General features: G+C 37.1%; 1 protein-coding gene across 1 annotated transcript in view; it reads right to left on the minus strand.

The window, feature by feature from the left end:
• KPNA1 (karyopherin subunit alpha 1) overlaps positions 1-20,258 on the minus strand; it is a 70,919-nt gene that overhangs the window by 41,989 nt on the left and 8,672 nt on the right. The window contains exon 2 of the mRNA XM_060010757.1: positions 2,661-2,794. Within this exon, the coding sequence (XP_059866740.1) occupies positions 2,661-2,789 (129 nt within the window). The 5' untranslated portion in view covers positions 2,790-2,794. The remainder of the gene's footprint in view (positions 1-2,660; positions 2,795-20,258) is intronic.

A 20,258-nucleotide genomic window follows, 5' to 3' on the forward strand; every position in this document is an offset into this window, starting at 1 on the left:
CTCCACATAATGCCTTCAAAGTCCATCCCTGTTGTCTCAAAAAAATAGGTTTTAAAAAAGACAAAAATGGCCAAAATAATCATGATTTGTATACCATGTACAGACTACATGTTGACTGAAATTGTAAACAAGTTATTCAGTGGGAAAAGTTGGCTGTCCACAAGTTTTATCAACTTGCTTACTTCACAAAATATTTCTTGTAACTAAAAACATCAATCAAGCCTCCATTCTTTATCACTATGGTTTTTACAAACTTCTTAGCATCATTATGTTACCTACACACATTGAGTTAGCAAGAGTCTGCTTAATTCAAAATATTTTAATAGTAAATGCAAATTTCATCTTTTTATACATAAAAAATTATAAAACTGGCTCAATCAGAATGACATCAACTAGTAAAATTTTTGCCAAAAAATAAATTTTAGTTTGGTCTGCTGGTGTCAAATAAATAAAGGTCATTTATACAGTGCTGCCTAAATAACAAATATTAAGTGCTAGTCTGCTGAAAGGAAAGCTCTAAAAGATGCAGTTATCTTTTGTGTACTTGGCAGCATCAATTCCTGTACTACCCTCGAATCTAGCTGCACAGCTGGCCTAAGCCTGTGACTTCTCCAGATAGATGACTAAGCAACTGTGGAAAGGCAAACAGTACCTAAATGAATCTGTATATTACTGATGTTTACTATTTTACAAATTAGGTGTGAAACAAGTACTGCTGTGATATTAAGAAGCCTGATTTGCTTTACAGTTCTCCTTACATAACACGGCACATATGAAACAACAAAATTAAGATTTTATATAGAGCAATATTCCAGAAACTTATCACAGAAACCTATTAAAGCCCTAGCAGTTTCAGACTCATACAATGAAGATGACAGTACTTCAATTACAAATGTTTTTAGTCAGGTAAGTGGGGCCATACTTGCGACCTGACAGAGCATCTGCCTTCAGGCAACTGAATACGAAAAACTTACTTTTTGTTTATATAAATTTTACAATGAAGTCTAATAACATGAATTCCCTGTCACCAAGAAGAAACAGTATAAAATAAACACTGTTAATGGCAGACTGTCATTACTATATCTTCAAATGCCTTTATGCCAAATATAATGTATAAGCTAGTGGTTATATTCAGACCTATACTTGTGCTTGTGTGCGTACATACATGTATTCACATTTACATGTAAATATAAAATAATGCTGTTGTAATACCTGAAATTTACCCCCAAAATAGAAGCTAAATAAAAGCTCATGCAAAGAAAAGGTTCCACTTCGAATAAGACACAGAGATGAATAAAGATGCAACAAGAAACCAAGAGAAACTCATCCTTTTATGAATAAGTGATTGCTTTCAAAGACAGTAAAGCAGAATGTTAAGAACTCATAACTTGATTTGCTGCATTTAATATAAACTCTATTACAATATTACAAACTCATTGCCCTCCTGCCAATAGTAATAATGATAAAGTGATTCAAACATCTACAGCCCAAACAAATAAAACACTGAGGTTGTAATGCACTCCTGAACTTCAAATAATTGGATTATCTAGTGCAGTGTTACCCAAAAGAACAGTGTATGTTGAATAACTCACGTTTATAACTGTAAACTATTTATAACAAATTGCCTTATTTCTCAGGTATGAAGGATTCTGACTCATTCACTTGCCTTTTATGGAGCTTTCATAGTGTGGGGGTCAAATGGTCCTTCCAAGCTCAAGCCTTAGCAAAAAAAGTCACCTAAGTGTTCTGCCTTTAAATTTTCTTGCCAAAAGGGATGGACCATTTGTCCTAAGCATTTTAAGAGAAAGGTAAAGAGAAGTTGAGTCTCAGATTCCCCTGTAGACATTCTCAGGTTAAAAATGATCAAAAATCCTTGTCCTAAATGTCCTTATGAATAATACAGAATTCAGGGGTGAAAAGACTTATTCCTTGAAATTTTGTTCAAAATACTACCTAATAAAGAAACATAAAGATAGAAAGACACAAAGCAAGTACAGCAAACTGTTGATAATTACTGAACCCAAAGGGTGGGTTTATGAGGTTCATTATCCATTCTTTATTTTTGTACATGTTTATAAACTTTCAGATTAAAACTCAGAATGAAAAGCAATGTTCTGTTGGTCACTTGAGAATTCATTAATAAACACATAAAATCTTAAAGAAGTTGGAGCTCTAGAAAAATAAAACAAATAGGCCAAAATATTATTTTTTTTTAATTTTTTTGCGGTACACGGGCCTCTCACTGTTGTGGCCTCTCCTGTTGCGGAGCACAGGTTCCGGATGTGCAGGCTCAGTGGCTATGGCTCACGGGCCCAGCCGCTCCACGGCATGTGGGATCTTCCCAGACCGGGGCACGAACCCGTGTCCCCTGCACAGGCAGGCGGACTCTCAACCACTGCGCCACCAGGGAAGCCCCAAAATATTAAATAGTTGTTGGGAACATGAGAACCTGAGAGATTTCTTCATTCTTGTATTCTGTTTTTCATCACCTCCACTCCCCTACCCCTAAAACATGTTGATTTTATAGTTGGGAGGGGGATATACACCACACAAACATATATATTAAACATTGTTAAAATTAAAATACAGGACAGTGCTGTCAGGATTAAAAAGAAACATTAAGTGTTTTAAGAGAAATTAATTAAGGGTAAAGGACTTACCTGCTCTTCTCTTTTCTGCTTACGTAACTGCAGTCCTTCTTCCTCTCTCCTTCTGCGCATCTCATCAGGATTCAGGGACTTATTTTTGTAACTTTTCAGGCGAAAGTTCTCTCTTCCTGGGGTAGTCATGACTTCTACAAAAATAAGAGGGAGGGAGGGAACAGATGAGCTCAGCTGAATATAAAGAGCTCTGTTACTTCAATAGCTCAATCTTTTAAACATATACATGCTCAGACCCACCCCACAGGAATGTCAAATGGTTACTTTAACAGCTTTATTAAAGTGTACAATTCAGTGTCTTTTAGTATATTCACAATTATGTGCAAATCAACACCACTGTAAATTTTTAAACATTTTCACCACCTCAAAAAAGCTATCGCTCCTATTCGGGATATTTCATGTGACTAGAATACGTGTGATCTTCTGTGCCTGGCTTCTTCAACTAAGCACAGTATTTTCAAAGTTCATCCATGTTGCAGCATATATTAGTACTTTACTCCTTTTTTTGGCTGAATTATATCATCCCATTGTATGGAGATACTCCATTATATTTATCCACTCATCAAATGATGGACATTTGGGTTCTTTCCACTTTTGGGCTATTATGACTAGTGCTTCCATAAACACTTGTCGACAAGTTTTTACGCAGACTTATGTTTTCATTTCTCTTGGGTATATGCCTATACACTCTGTTTAATCATTTCAGGAGCTGCCAGACTATTTTTCCAAAGTGGCTGCACCATGTTACATTCCTATCAGCAGTATACAGTGTTGCCAATTTTTCCATATCCTCACCAACACCTGCTATCACAACTTTTTTTTAAACTGAAATACAGCTGATTTACAATATTGTATTAGTTTCAGGTGTAGAGCAAAGCATCACAACCTTTTGATTCTAGTCATTCTAGTGGGATAGATGTCTTTTAACATATTTATTTACCAACTACATATCCTCCATAAAAAATGTCTATTCAGATTTTTTGCCCATTTTAAAATTGTGTTGTCTTTTTACCATTGAGCTGTTAAAGAGTTCTTTAGACAGAAGTCCCTGTCAGATACATGATTTGTTAATATTTTCTTCCATTTTATAGTTGTCTTTTCACTTTCTTAATGATCAAATCTACTGTTAAAACCCTCTCATGAATTTTGAAGCACCAAAAGTTTTTAATTTTGATGGAATCCAAATTAATCAATTTCTTTTTCTGTTGCTCAATGCTTTTAGTGCCATACTTAGAGATTCTTAACCCTCAGTTTCCTTCTAAGAGTTCAAGAGTTTTATCTCTTACATCTAGGTTTGTCATCCATTTTGGGTTAATTTTTCTATGTGGTTCGAGGTAAAGGTCCAACTTCATTATTTTGCATGTGGCTACCAGTTGTTCCAGCACTACTGAAAAAACTATTCTTTCTCTATTGTACAGTCTTGACACTCTTGTTGAAAATTAGTCAATCACATATTTATAGTTTTATTTCTCAACTTTCGATTATATTCCCTTGATCCATATGTGTATCCTTGTGCCAATTCCACACAATCGTATCTTTTTTGTAGTAAGTTTTAAAATCAGGAAGTATGAGTCCTATTTTATTCTTTTTCAAGATTGTTTTGACTCACCGTGATACACTGCTATTCCATGTGAATTTTAGAATCAGTTTGTCAATTCCTACAAAGAAGTCACCTGGGATTCCAATATGAACTGCACTGAATCTGTAGATCAATTTGGGGAGTATTGCCACCTTAAATGTTAAATCTTCCAACCCATGAACGCAATTTTTTTTTTACTTAGATCTTTAATTTCTTTCGACAATGTTTTGTAGTTGGCAGAGTGTTCCACACTTCTTTCGTTAAATTTACTCCTAAGTTTTTTGTTTTTGTTTTTTTTTTGCGATACGCGGGCCTCTCACTGTTGTGGCCTCTCCCGTTGCGGAGAACAGGCTCCGGACGCGCAGGCTCAGCGGCCATGGCTCACGGGCCCAGGCATGTGGGATCTTTCCGGACCGGGGCACGAACCCATGTCCCCTGCCTCGGCAGGCGGACTCTCAACCACTGCGCCACCAGAGAAGCCCCTAAGTATTTTTTAATGCTATTGTAAATGGAATTATTTTCTTAATTTCACTTTTGGATTGTTCATGACAAATCCATATAAATACAATCGATTTTTATAATTGATTTTTGTATCCTGCAACCTTGCTGAACTGAACTTGTTTATTAATGCTATTTTATTAGTGCATTCTTTAGGATTTTCTACATACAAGATCACGTCATCTGCCAGAGATAGTTTTTGTTTGTTTGTTTGTTTTTTTAAGAAGATGTTGGGGGTAGGAGTTTAGTAATTTATTTATTTATTTTTGCTGTGCTGGGTCTTAGTTTCTGTGCGAGGGCTTTCTTTAGTTGTGGCAAGCGGGGACCACTCTTCATCGTGGTGCACGGGCCTCTCACTATCGTGGCCTCTCCCGTTGCAGAGCACAGGCTCCAGACGCGCAGGCTCAGCAGTTGTGGCTCACGGGCCTAGCCGCTCCACGGCATATGGGATCCTCCCAGACCAGGGCTCGAACCCATGTCCCCTGCATTAGCAGGCAGACTCCCAACCACTGTGCCACCAGGGAAGCCCTGCCAGAGATAGTTTTGCTTCTTTCAAAACTAGTAACCTTTTTTGTTTTAAAGTCTAATTTTTCTGATATTAGTATAGCCACTCCAGCTTCCTTGTGGTTGCTACTTGTTTATCTTTTCCCATCCTTATACTTTCAGTGTATTTGTATCTTTAAACTTAAAGTATGTCTCAGGGAATTCCCTGGCAGTCCAGTGGTTAGAACTCTGCGCTTCCACTGCAGGGGGCACGGGTTCAATCTCCGGTCAGGGAACTAAGATCCCACATTGTGACACAGCCAACCATAAATAAATAAATAAAGTATGTCTCTTATAGAGAGCATATAGTTGGATTCAGCCTCACAATTTCTGCCTTTTTAATTAGACTGTTTAATCAATTCATATTTAGTGTTATTACTGATATAGTTGGAGTGATGACTGCTTTTCCATTTTTCATTTTCTGTCTCATGTCTTTCATTCCTTTATTACTCTTTTACTGCTTTCTTTGCATTGATTTTCTAATGAAGCACTTAAATTTCTTTAGTGATTTTTTCACTGTATTTTTTTAGTTTTTTTCCCCCCAGTAGTTGCTCAAGGGCTTACCATACACTTTCACTTAGAATCAGCTTCAGACTTACACTAGCTTAATTCCAATGAGATATAGAAATGTTATGCTATATAATTCTATTTCCTTCCCCCCATTTTATTATACTGTTGTTATACATGTTAATGTTACAAATCCAACAACACAGTTATAATTATTACTTTATCATCTACACAGTTACTTCCTTAGCTTAAGATAGTTTTGCTCCCACTCACCTCCTGAGCTGTTATTAGCAGATACATTTCAAATACATTACATTTCTATAGGCCCAAGAATTCATTACGGCAAGTCCCCTACACACAAATTTTCAAGTTGCAAACTTTCAAAGATGTGAACGTGCGTTTGCATGTCTAATCATGTAAGCTAGTTCATGTGTCTGGTGTAAATTGTCACGTGTATGCATCCTCTACAAGTGGTTGTGCTTTTATATACTTTACTGTAGAGTACTGCATACAGTACAGTAGTACAGTATCTTTATTTCAAGCCCAGGATGTCCAGAAGCAAGCATAAAAGCAGCAGTAATGTAGCTGGTACCACTAAGAAGCGCCAAGCAATAACAATGGAAACAAAAGTAAAAATATTGAGAGAGTGGAGCAACAAGAGGAAGAAAAAGTAACTGAAGAATTGAAGAGATTCATGATGCAGGAAACGGCAAGGGCATTTCCTTTATTTGAGGAGGCAGTTAGTTTTTGAGGCACATCACCCAAATGTAGAACAGTACACGAAGGTTGCAGCAGCTGTTCAGAATGCAATCCAGTGCTACCATGTCACCTATGATGAGAAAAAAAAGAGCTATCCAGACATCACTGGGTCGTTTTTTCAAGAGGGAAGATAGAATTGAATCCAGCAAGGAATCAGAACTTGTGCCATCAACGTCAGGTGTGAGTGAAATTGCAGCTTGCCCTCCTTCCCCTATTGCTGATGATCCTTCAGTTCTACCATTTCCCATCTCCTCTCCCTCCTCCAGTCAGTAACTCTTCCTGCCTGTTCACTCAATGCCAGCCCCTGTATGCCAGCTGTGGTATTGTGCTATGGTACTTTTCAAGGTACGGTACTGTAAGACTAAAAATGTTTTCTTTTTTTGTTTTTTTATGTATTACTTGTGTGAAAAGTATTATAAGCCTATTACAGTACAGTACTATATAGCTGATTGTTAGTTGGGTACCTAGGCTAACTTTGTTGGACCGATGAACAAACTGGACTTACGAACATGCTCTTGGAACAGAACTCATTCGTATGTAGGGAACTTACTGTATATACATTATTTTACACAACTGCTTTTTAAATCAGTTTTAAGAACAAAGGAGAAAAATATATGTGGTTATACACTCTCTTTTAAAATTACATCATTACCTTTACTGGTGCTTTTTGTTCATGCGGATTGAAATTACCATCTGCGGTCACTTGCTTTCAGCCTAAAAAACTTCCCTTAGCCATCTTGCAAGGCAAGTCTGCTAGTAACAAAGTCTCTCAGTTTTTGTTACCTGCAAAGTATTTTACCTTCATTTTTAAAGGACAGCTTTGCTGGATATAAAAAAATTGGGGTTAACAGTATTTGTCTCTGAGTACTTGGAATATACTGGGTTGGCCAAAAGGTTCATTGTTTTTTTCTGTACGCTGGCTCTAGTAGCGCTTAGTTGTCTTTAACTTCATTCGAAACAATTTTGTTAAGATTATATTGTGACAGCTGTCATATCAGCGTGCATTAAAAAAAAACTTATCAAAGTTGGTGAATTTTTGTGTAGCCATTTTAATACTGAAGATGGAGGGAAAAAAGCAACATTTTCAGCATATTATGCTTTATTATTTCAAGAAAGGTAAAAACGCAACTGAAACGCAAAAAAACGATTTGTGCAGTGTATGGAGAAGGTGCTGTGACTGATCGAACGTGTCAAAAGTGGTTTGTGAAGTTTCGTGCTGGAGATTTCTCGCTGGATGATGCTCCACAGTCGGGTAGACCAGTTGAAGTTGAGATCAAAACAAGACATTAATTGACAACAATCAACGTTATACCACACGGGAGACAGCCGACATACTCAAAATATCCAAATCAAGCGTTAAAAATCATTTGCACCAGCTTGGTTGTTAATCACTTTGATGTTTGGGTTCCAGTAAGTTAAGCGAAGAAGACCTTCTTGACAGTATTTCTGCATGTGATTCTCTACTTAAACGTAACGGAAACACACTATTTTAAAACAAATTGTGACAGGTGATGAAAAGTGGATATTTACAATAATGTGGAATGGACGAGATCATGGGGCAAGCGAAATGAACCACCAACAACCACACCAAAAGCCAGTCTTCATCCAAAGAAGCTGATGTTACGTATATGGTGGGACTGGAAGGGAATCCTCTTTTATGAGCTTCTTCCAGAAAAGCAAATGATTAATTCCAACAAGTACTGCTCCCAGTTAGACCAACTGAAAGCAGCACTTGATGAAAAGGCATCCAGAATTAGTTAATAGAAAACTCATAATCTTCTATCAGGATAATGCAAGACCACATGTTTCTTTGATGACCAGGCAAAAAATGTTACAGCTTGGCTGGGAAGTTTTGATTCATCTGCTGTATTCACCAGACATTGCACCTTCGGATTTCCATTTATTTTTGTCTTTACAAAATTGTCTTAATGGAAAAAATTTCAATCCCTGGAAGACTGTAAAAGGCACCTGGAACAGTTCTTTGCTCAAAAAGGTAAAAAGTTTTAGGAAGATGGAATTATGAAGTTGCCTGAAAAATGGGAGAAGGTAGTGGAACAAAACGGTGCATACGTTGTTCAATAAAGCTCTTGGTAAAAATGAAAAATGTGTCCTTTATTTTTACTTAAAAACAGAAGGAACTTTTTGGCCAACCCAATATTATTCTACCACCTTCCGGACTCCATTGTTTCTGATAAGAAGTCGGCTGTAAGTAATTGGCTGTTTCTCTCTTGCTGCTCAGAAGATTCTCTCCTTGTCTTTGATTTTCAACATTTTCACACTGATATGTCCATTTGCAGATTTTCTTACATTAATCCTACTTGAAGTTCTTTGGGCTCTTTGGATGTATATGTAGGTCAGTGTTTTTCAATAAATTTGAGAAATTTTCAGCCATTATCTCCTTGAATACTTTTTCCGCTTTTCTTCTCCCCTCTTCCTCTAGTACTCTCATGTATACCATGGTACACTTAATTAAGCTGTGACAAAGCGAGAGAGAGGCATGGACATATATACACTACCAAACGTAAGGTAGATAGCTAGTGGGAAGCAGCCGCATAGCACAGGGAGATCAGCTCCGTGCTTTGTGACTGCCTGGAGGGCTGGGATAGGGAGGGTGGGAGGGAGGGAGACGCAAGACATAAGAGATATGGGAACACATGTATATGTATAACTGATTCACTCTGTTATAAAGCAGAAACTAACACACCATTGTAAAGCAATTATACTCCAATAAAGATGTAAAAAAAAAAAGGTTACCCCACATTTCTCTGAGGCTCTTTTCAATTTTATTCATTTTTTTCTCTCCCTTCGTTGGATTTCTATCAATCTATTGGCAAGTTTGCTAATTCATTCTTCCACCAGTTCAAATCTACTATTGAGCCCCTATAACTAATTTTTCATTAGTTATGTTACTTTTCAACTCCAGAATTTCCATTTGGTTCTTCTTTAGAATTTCTATCTCTTGATTGTCTCTATTTGATATTAGTTGTCATCATACCTTCCTTTACTTCTTTAATGAAGGTTTCCTTTGGTTCTTTGAACATATTCATAATGGGTACTTCAAAGTCTATGTCTGTTAAATCCAACATCTGTTCTCTTTCACAGGCAGTTTCTGTTGTCTGCTTTTTCCAGTGTATTAGCCATACTTTCCTGGGTTTTGTTTTTGTTTGCACATCTTTTACCTTTTTATTGGGAACTCAACATCTTATATAATACTCTGTAGCAACTCTAGGTATACTCCCCCACCCATGAGGTTTTATATTTTTATTTGCTTGTTTAGTAACTTGCTGTTTTATTTTAAAGAAGTCTACTATCCCACCCCACACCCAGCCCCCTGCACTGTTAAGCCTCTGATGCTGGTCCTCAGGGGGACATAACCTAGATATGCCCACAGTCATCTTGCCATACAGTAATCTGTCAGGACTCACTTTCCCTGACTACTCCCAGCTATTAACCTCCACTAACTGCCAGTTGATTGCTCTACTGATTTAAACGGCTTCAGGCATAAATTGCTCTGCAGAGGAATCCAATCAAATTCAGGCTCCTTAGAAGGAGCAGTTTCAGGTCAGTGTTTGACACTAACTCTGTCCCCAGGAAGCCTCCTTCCAGCTGTCTCTTATCCCAGTTTCTTGCTGCAAGCTCAATGGCCTGCAGTTTAGCCTGGATCTTTTTGAATCTACAAATCTCCCAAGTGCCTTTCACCACAATCTCCACTGTTTCTGAAAGTAGCCTTAGGTTTGAACTTCTCCAGCTCTACTGCAAATGAAGTCAGTGCCTTGAGGAAGAGATTAGGAGCTGTTTCATGACTTGCTTCTCACCCCTACCCCCAAGCAAAATCTCTGAACCAGGGCTCTCAAGATGAAGGTGTGGACAACAGCACACTCTTCTGAGTGACAACACATTTAGCAACTGAGTATTTTGTGGGGGATAGGTAGCAACCTGAGGTCTTCTCAGCTTGTCTCTCCTGACATGGATCTACCATCTTATAAGACAGGGAAAAGATGATCTGTTCTCTAGTATGCTCAGCAACTCTGTTACCAAGGTAGAGCCTCTGTTCCACAAGTGGCGACTGGACAGTAGCCCCCTACCTCTCCAACACATTTTCCCAAAACTTAGCCATAACAGCAGGCAGCTGGGGGCAGGATGAGAAATCCTCATCCTGCTTCTCCCAGAAAGAAAACCTTTGCTCCACATTTACTGTATACCCTAGGACCATTTCCAAAGCTCTAAATAGTTGTTTCTTAATAGTTTTCCTCAGTTGTACTAGGGAGCAGATCTGCAGGGCTCTTATGCTATCAGACTGGAAGTCAAAGAAACAGTTATTTTTAAGAAGATGACTTTGATGCAAGCCTGGTTTGAGAATCATTGATTTATACTGTGCTGTGTCACATCACCTATTTTACCTGAATCTCTTAAAAACAAACAAAAAACAACCCTACAGGGCAAGAATTATTATTCTCATAGGTAAGGATTCAGGAGGCTCACAGATAATTAAGGTTAAATGAGGTCATAAGGATGGGGCCCTAATCCAATAGGACTGGTGTCCTTATCAGAAGAAGAGACACCAGAGATCTCTATCTACACCCACTGCCCCCCACCGCCCCACCGCCATGTGCTCAGAGAAAAAGCCATGTGAGGAAACAGAAGGTGGTCACGTGCAGGTCAGGAAGAGAGGCCTCACTGGAAGCCAACCCTGCTGGAACCTTGATCTTGGACTTCAAGCCTCCAGAACCATGAGAAAATGAACTTCTGTTGTTTAAATCACCCAATCTGTGGTACTTTTTAATGGCAGCTCAAGCAGACTAATACATATACCCAGTGGTATTTTGTCAGATTGGACTCAAAGATTGGTGCAACGCAGATGAGAATTTGCAAATAATTCTGAAGGAATCATAACTAATGGTGCTGAGAAATGACACAGAGAAGAGTTGTATTCCTGAGGCAGGCAGCATTTTGGTTCTGAAATACCACAATATAGCATAACAGCAACAGTGTTGCAATGAAGTTTCAGGTTAAAGGTATAGTAGTATAGTAACAGGGCAAGACCTGGATAAAGTTTAACAAGACCAAAACCAATCAGACTTAAATAATTGGAAGCCTAGATTCAACATGGAGCTGGAAGGGCAAGCAGGTAAGGAAAGGCAATGTTGGGAACATAGTACACATATACAGAGAGAAGAAATGATAAAGCAAATGGAGCAAAAGGTAAAATGAACAATTGGGGAATGTTCATGGATGAAAGGTAAACAGGAGGGCTTTGTACATTTCTTCTGTAAGCTTTGAATTATTTCAAAAAATTTTTTAAACTACAAAAACTCTAGAAGGAAAGAAATGGTCACACAAAAATTAATTATTCATTTGCTTTTTATTAAAGTGATGTAAGAAGCAAGTCCAGAGAAGATGTCTGGCCTTGAAGCCCGATTTTCAAATTTACTTCTTAGCACCAAGATGTAGGGAAGGTACTAAACTTCTGTGAATCTTGGTTTCTCTTATTTGCACTATGGAGATAATACCTTATATGGTAAAGAGAAATAACATATGAAAGCATACTTCCACTGTCTGGCCCATATATAGATCATACCTGATATTTGTGTAGTGACGAAATGGCTATAAATAGCTCTAAAGGTTCAAAAAAAGATCCTGTCTGACAAAACTGATCAGGGGTGGCTTCATAGAGAAGATGGTGTTTCAGCTAGGTTGTGAGGGATAGATAGGAATCATCAGTTGAGGCTAAAAGAGAAAGACCCACGAAACAATACAAAAGACCCACAAAACAGTACAAAAGACCCACGAAGTACAAAAAACAGTACAAAAGTACCCACGAAACAGTACAAAAGACCCACGAAGAGTACAAAATAAAGGCACAGACGTTAGAAAGAACAACTGATGAGAACAGTAGTAAGTCATGTTTGATTAGAGAAACTGTTCTTTAAAAGAGGTAGGTAACAAGAGAAATGCAAAGGCCTCTTGGTTTTCTTTTTCTTTCTTGTTTGGTTAGATTTCAGTATCCAAGAAATCACAAATGACTCCAGCATTCTAATAATTTCTACCTACCATTCATACAGTGCACTTGTGCCTTTGAATTTCAAAACATTTCAACAAAAAAAGAAATCCAAACAGTATGGAAGGGTATAAAAAGAAAAATGAAAGTGTACTTCCCCCATTGTTTCTAAAGGTAACCACCATCAAGTTCTCTGTATATCCTTTCAAGAAGTGGTTATACAAGCACATACACACCCTTTTGGTTATTACTGTATACTGACAGAAGAATTCTATACACAGTTCTGCACTTTGCTTCAACTTTTGACAACTTTCCATACTAACGCCTATAAAGCTTTATCATTTTTAACAATATAGTAATTAATTGTTGTAGCGTAATAACTAGACCCTACACATAACTGACAATTAAGCTTGACTCCAATTTTCTGTCAAAAATAACGCTGTAACCAATACTTTTTCATATATTTGTACATATTTTGCAATTGTATCCATGAATGAATTCTAAACAGTGGAACCTCAAGGTCAAAAATATGTTCACTTCTGATTCACTTTGTTATAAAGCGGAAACTAACACACCATTGTAAAGCAATTATACCCCAATAAAGATGTTAAAAAAAATGTTCACTTAAAATTTTGATATTGTCAAAGTTCCCTCTAAAATATTGCATCAATGTACCAGTGAATATGAGTGTTAACAGTTCCCCATCACCATCACTAACCCACGACTGAATCAAAATTTTTGACATTTGACAATGTGATATGTGAAAAAAATGCTTCTCATGAACACTATTTTCATAATACTCTTAGTTATATGCTTCTTTCATTTTCACTCATAAGTTTTTCAGAGGCGTGGTAATGTGATGGCATCAGTCTGGTGCCTAATGGGATGTTTGCTGTGTATTCCTGTGTTTTAAAATTTTGTTTTTATTTCTAATGCAGTAATTTTGCAGATACACAGTAACATAAAGGTTTTTCAGGGTCCTCAATAAATGTAAAGTTCTGAGACCAAAAGAAAATGAGAACCCTTGGTCCAGATAATCCTTTCAGTCTTAAGAGGGGGGAAAAAGAAAACCTTTGATATTCAGATAGCATTCAATTCACAGATTAAGCAAACATCTTTACAATACTCTATCTTCTTGGTCAGAAATTAAACATGTATTTCCATTTATCTCTTTTGTTACAATGATAAATGTGATGCTTCCTTCCATTATATTCTAACTGGCTACTGTTTTTTTATAGGAAAATTATTCATTACTATATGCTAATTTTTTAAAGCCAGCCACTGAATTAAATCAGCTACTGAATTCTGTTTCTGATACTTTAGCTGACACTCTATAGTGGGGATTTTTCAAAGGGTCATGTTTACTGGGGTATAATTTACATAGAGTAAAATTTGCCATTTAAGTACATATCACAACAATTAAGATAGACATTTTCCTCACTACAAAAAATTCTGTCAGGTCCCTTTCTAGTAAATCCACTTGCCCCAATCCCAGGCAATCGGTCCCTATAATTTTGCATTCTCCAGAATGTCAAACAAATGGAGCCATACAACAGGTAGCTTTCTGTGTGTGGCTTCTTTTACTCAGTATTAACTAATTTGAGAGTCCTCCATACTGTTGCATTTATCAGTAATTGATTCCTTTCATTGCTGAATTGTATTCCATTGTATTCCACAATTTGTTTATCTATTTACCAGATGATGGACATCTAGTTTGCAGTTTTGGGTGATTATGAATAAGCTACTATAAACATTCACATATGGCATTTGTTTAGATAAATGATTTCATTTTTCTTGGATAAAAACCTAAGAGTGAAACTGCTGGGTCATAGAGTAAGTACATGTTTAACTTTACAAGAAATTGTCCAACTGTTTTCCAAAGTGGCTGTAACATCACGCATTCCTATCACCAATTTATTATAGCTCCAGTCGTGTCATAGTATTGAGATATATATATATTTTTAAATCACATCTAAGTACCACCCATCCATATCTATTTTTTTGAAGTTTTAAAAACCTGAAATGTGTGTTGAATTAGATCAAATGCCTTTTGGCAGTTATTAAAATGGTCACTGTTTATCCCCGTTGACATATTAAATATGGTGATATATTAATACACTTTTTTTTTTTTTTTCCCAGCATGCGGGCCTCTCGCTGTTGTGGCCTCTCCTGTTGTGGAGCACAGGCTCCGGACACGCAGGCTCAGGACACGCAGGCTCAGTGGCCATGGCTCATGGGCCCAGCCGCTCCATGGCATGTGGGATCTTCCTGACCCGGGGCACGAACCTGTGTCCCCTGCATCGGCAGGCGGACTCTCAACCACTGTGCCACCAGGGAAGCCCCAATACACTTCTTAATAGTCAATGATTTTTGACTCTTGGAATAAACACACTTGGTCACAGTGTATCATTCTTTTTAATTCTGTTAGTTATCTTTTTTTTACACTAATTTAAATTTTATTTAACATACATTAAAATTGACTTGTTTTGTATACAGTTCTATAAATTTAACACATGTATAAATTTGTTCAGCCATCACCATAACCAAGATACAACTGTTCCATCACCTCAGAAAACTCCCTTGTGATATAATTTTGTAGTCACACTCTCCCCAACCTCTAACTCCCAGCAACCATGGATCTTTTTTCCATCACTACAGCTTTGTCTTTTTGAGATCATCATACTAATGGAATCATACAGTATATAACTTTTTGAGACTGACTTCTTTCCCTTAGAAAAATGCCAAGTTGTCTCATGTTAATAATCTATTCCCTTTTATTGCAAAATAGTTTTCTATCGTAGAGATGGACCTCAGTTTGTTGATCACATTAGGTTACTCCCTTTTTTAGGAGATCATAAGTAGAGAAGATATAAACATTGATGTCCAGGTTGCTGTATGAAGATGAATTATCATAGCCTAAGCAGGAGTGGCATGCCTGAGCCATATGGCAAATATATGTTTTAAACTGATTTTTTTAAAAAACCTGCCAAATTGTTTTCAGATTGTCTATACTCTTTTGCATTTCTACCAGTAATGCATGGTTTCCAGTCTCTCTGCATCCTCAGCAGCATTTGATATTTTTATTTTAGCCGTTCTAACAGCTTGTATAATGGTATCTTGCGGCTTTAATTTCCATTTCGCTGATGGCTAATGATGATGAACATCATTTTATGTGCTTATTTGTCACCCATATATTTTCTTTGGTTAAACATTTGTTCAATCCTTTTGCCTACTTTTTTTTTTTTGCGGTATGCGGGCCTCTCACTGTTTGTGGCCTCTCCCGTTGCGGAGCACAGGCTCCTGATGCGCAGGCTCAGCGGCCATGGCTCATGGCCAATATAATTGGACTCTCAACCACTCTCAACCACTGCGCCACCAGGGAAGCCCTTGCCTACTTTTTGATTGTTTTCTTATTGGTGAGTTTTGAGAGCTCTTATATATTCTGAATATAAGTACATTGTGAGATAAGTGATTTTTAAATATTCTTGCAGCCTATAGCTTTCCTCGTCATTCTCTTCATAATATCTTTCACAAATTAAATATTTTAACTTTGATAAAGTCCAATTTATTATTTTTATTTATCTTTTATGCTTTGGGTGTCACATCTGCAAACTCTTTTCTATCTCAGGTCATCAATATTTTCTCCTACATCTTCCTCTAAAAGTTTTACGGCCTTAAGGTTTTATATGTACATCTACGATCTATTTTGAATTAATTTTTGTTTAAGGTGTGAGGTTTGGGTCAAGTTTCAGTCTTTTGCATATGGATGTTCAGGTGTATCAACACCATTTTTGTTGTGTTTTTCCCAGCTTTATTCAAATACAATGGACAAATAAAAACTGTACATATTTAAGGTATATAATGTGATGATTTGATATACGTATACATTGTGAAATGATTACCATAATCAAGCTATTTAAATTATCTATGACATCACATAGTCTTCTCTTTTTTGTGGTGTGAACACTTAAAATATATTCTCTTAGAAAACTTCAAATATATAATACGGTATTATTTGCTATAGTCTCCACGATGCACATTAGACCCCCAGAACTTACTCATTTTATAACTGAAAGTATGTACCTTTTCACATCTCAGTTTTCCTACCCCCTCAGTCTCTGGCAACCACCATTCTACTCTTTGCTTCTGTGAGTTCAACTCTTTTATGTTCCACATATAAATGAGATCATACAGTATTTTTCTCTGTCTGATTTATCACCTACCATAATGACCTTAAGGTCTATTTATACTGTTAAAAAGGCAGGATTTTCATATTTCTATGGCTGAATAATATTCCATTTTACATTTATGCCACATTTTCTTTACCCTTCCATCCATCTATAGACACTTAGATTATTTCCTTGTCTTTGTTTTATCGCGAATAATGTTGCAATGACATGGGAGTGCAACTCTCTCTACGAGATAACTGATTTCCTTTGGATATATAGCCAAAAGTGGAAGAGCTGTATCATACAGCAGTTCTAATTTTAATTATGTGACAAAAGTTCATACTGTTTTCCACAGTAAACTGCACTAATTAACATTCCCACCAACAGTACACAAGAGATCCCTTTTCTTCATATCTTTGTCAGCATTTATTATCTTCTGTCTTTTTGATAAAAGACCTGTGGGCTTCTCAGATATGGCCTTTATTATGTTAACATACATTCCTACTACACCTAATTTGATGAGAGTTTTTATCATGAAAGGATGTTGAATTTTTGTCAGATGCTTTTTCTGCATCTATTGAGGAGATGCTCATGACATTTATCCTTCGTTCTGTTCATGTGGTGTATCATATTTATTGACTTGAATATGTTGAGCCATCCTTGTACCCCAAGGATAAATCCCATTTGCCTCATTGCGTATGACTCTTTTTTTTTTCCAACATCTTTATTGGAATATAATTGCTTTACAATGGTGTGTTAGCTTCTACTTTATAACAAAGTGAATCAGCTATACATATACATATATCCCTGTATCTCTTCCCTCTTGCATCTCCTTCTCTCCCACTCTCCCTATCCCAACCCTCTAGGTGGTCACAAAACACCGAGCTGATCTCCCTGTGCTATGCGGCTGCTTCCCACTAGCTATCTATTTTACATTTGGTAATGTATGTATGTCCATGCCACTCTCTCACTTTGTCCCAACTTATTCTTCCCCCTCCCAGTATCCTCAAGTCCATTCTCTAGTAGGTCTGTATCTTTATTCCTGTCCTGCCCCTAGGTTCTTCATGACCATTTTTTTTTTTTTTAAGATTCCATATATATGTGTTAGCATACGGTATTTGTTTTTCTCTTTCTTTTTTTTTTTTTTTTTTTTGCAGTACGCGGGCCTCTCACTGTTGTGGCGTCTCCCATTGCGGAGCACAGGCTCCGGACGCGCAGGCTCAGCAGCCATGGCTCATGGGCCCAGCCACTCCGCAGCATGTGGGATCTTCCCGGACTGGAGCACGAACCCGTGTCCCCTGCATCGGCAGGCGGACTCTCAACCACTGCACCACCAGGGAAGCCCCTGTTTTTCTCTTTCTGACTTACTTCACTCTGTATGACAGACTCTAGGTCCATCCACCTCACTACAAATAACTCAATTTCCTTTTTTTATGGCTGAGTAATATTCCATTGTATATATGTGCCACATCTTCTTTATCCATTCATCTGTCGATGGACACTTAGGCTGCTTCCAAGTCCTGGCTATTGTAAATATAGCTGCAATGAACACTGTGGTACATGACTCTTTTTGAATTATGGTTTTCTCAGCATATATGCCTAGTAGTGGGATTGTTGGGTCGTATGGTAGTTCTATTTTTAGTTTTTTAAGGAACCTCCATACTGTTCTCCATAGTGGCTGTATCAATTTACATTCCCACCAACAGTGCAAGAGGGGTTCCTTTTCTCCACACCCTCTCCACACCATTTGTTTGTAGATTTTTTGATGATGGCCATTCTGACTGGTGTGAGGTGATATATCACTGTAGAGATTTTTGCATATGTGTTCCTCAAGGATAATGGCCTGTATTTTTTTTCTTATGTTGTCCTTATCTGGCTTTACTTTTTTTAATAGTCATAGTGTATCATTCTTTTTAATTCTGTTAGTTTTCTTAAAAATTTCTAAATCAGTATCCACACATAAGATTGATTATTTAATAAAATACCCTCCTCTTTGGGGGTAGGGGTGGGTATTGTATTTGTCAAATGATTCCAATTTTATGACATTCTAGAAGAGGCAAAACTATGGAGAGTTAAAAGATCAGCGGTTGCCAGGGGTTTAAGGGATGAATAGCAGAGCACAGAGGATTTTGGAGGCAGTGAAACTATTCTGTTGGACTATAATGGCCGATACATGTCAGTATACATTTGTCAAAACCCACAGAATGAATGTACAACTCCAAGAATGAACCCAAATGTAAACTATGGGCTTTGGGTGATAATGATGTGTCAGTGTTGGTTGGATTATAACAAATGTACCACTCTGGTGGAAATGTCAATGGTGGGGGCACTGGGTGTACAGGCGTAGGGAGTAGATGGGAATTCAGTAGTTTCCACTCAATTTTACTGTGAACCTAAAATTGCTCAAACAAATAAAGTCAATATTTTTTTTGAAAAATCAACGATTTCTTCTCTGATATTCATAAATGAGACTGGGTTCCCCTCTTAGCAGGGGAAAGAGATTATGTTTGCCAAGTGGGAGAGCTTTTTGAAAAACAAGACGCCTCAACTGTCCTTCCGAAGAGTTTGATTAATAGGTCTGAGGCAAACACGAGGTCTCTAGTGTTGTTTTTTCTTTTAAAGACTCCCAAGTGAATTCTGATATGCATCTGCATGCAACTCAAAATCACTATAGCAGAGCAAAAGTTTTATTGGAAAATAATGCAAAATACAGCTGAAATGTAGGCTTCAGTTGGATTGAAGAGAGCTTAGATAACAAATGAAATAAAATCTATAGAGGTTTATGATTTTAAAAAAACATGTAATAGTATTGAGAAAATTATATTTATCCTAAGCAAATATTTTTAGGATATTATCACCTAAGTGATTAATTGAAAAACTTAAGTTATTGTCAATAACTTTTCACTCTCTCAGGAAGCAGAAGCCTTTAAAATTAAAGCCATTATGCCCCATTTTCCTCTTGTTTTCTAGGGAAATAAAGCCAAAAAAGCAATAAAGTTAAAAACAAGATGCAAAACTGGTGGTAAAATAGAAGTGTACTCTACTCTTCCAAAATGAAATCTCCCAATTTCCCCTTCATGTCTATTTAGTTAAAATTATCAAATTTTGCTTATTATTCCATCCAGAGTGATTTTATCTATTCCTATCTATTCACACTGCTACCAGTCTGATCCAGGTCCCTGTCATCCTACAGCTAGATAACTGCAACAGCTCTAACCACCCTTCCTTAACCTCAGTCTCTTTGCTCTTCAATTCATCCTTTGCACAGCTCTCAGATTTATCTCAACACCTTTTTCACTATATAACTTCAATGCCTAAGGACCTAAAATGAGTTTTTAGCACTACTTAGATCAAATCTGAACTTCTTTGTCCTACAAGTTCCCTTGGCTTTGATACTCTTTTCATTTTTCATCAATCTATTCCCAAAACACACTGAGTGTAGATCTTTTTATGTTTTTATTATATTCAAGTATATATATTGGTATATATATTCAGTGTGCTGAGTCAATCCAAGCAGTCAGTAAGCCCCTAACCATTGTGAATAT

This window comes from Delphinus delphis, chromosome 4 (genome assembly GCF_949987515.2).
Source record: "Delphinus delphis chromosome 4, mDelDel1.2, whole genome shotgun sequence".
NCBI classification, from domain to species: Eukaryota; Metazoa; Chordata; class Mammalia; order Artiodactyla; family Delphinidae; genus Delphinus; species Delphinus delphis.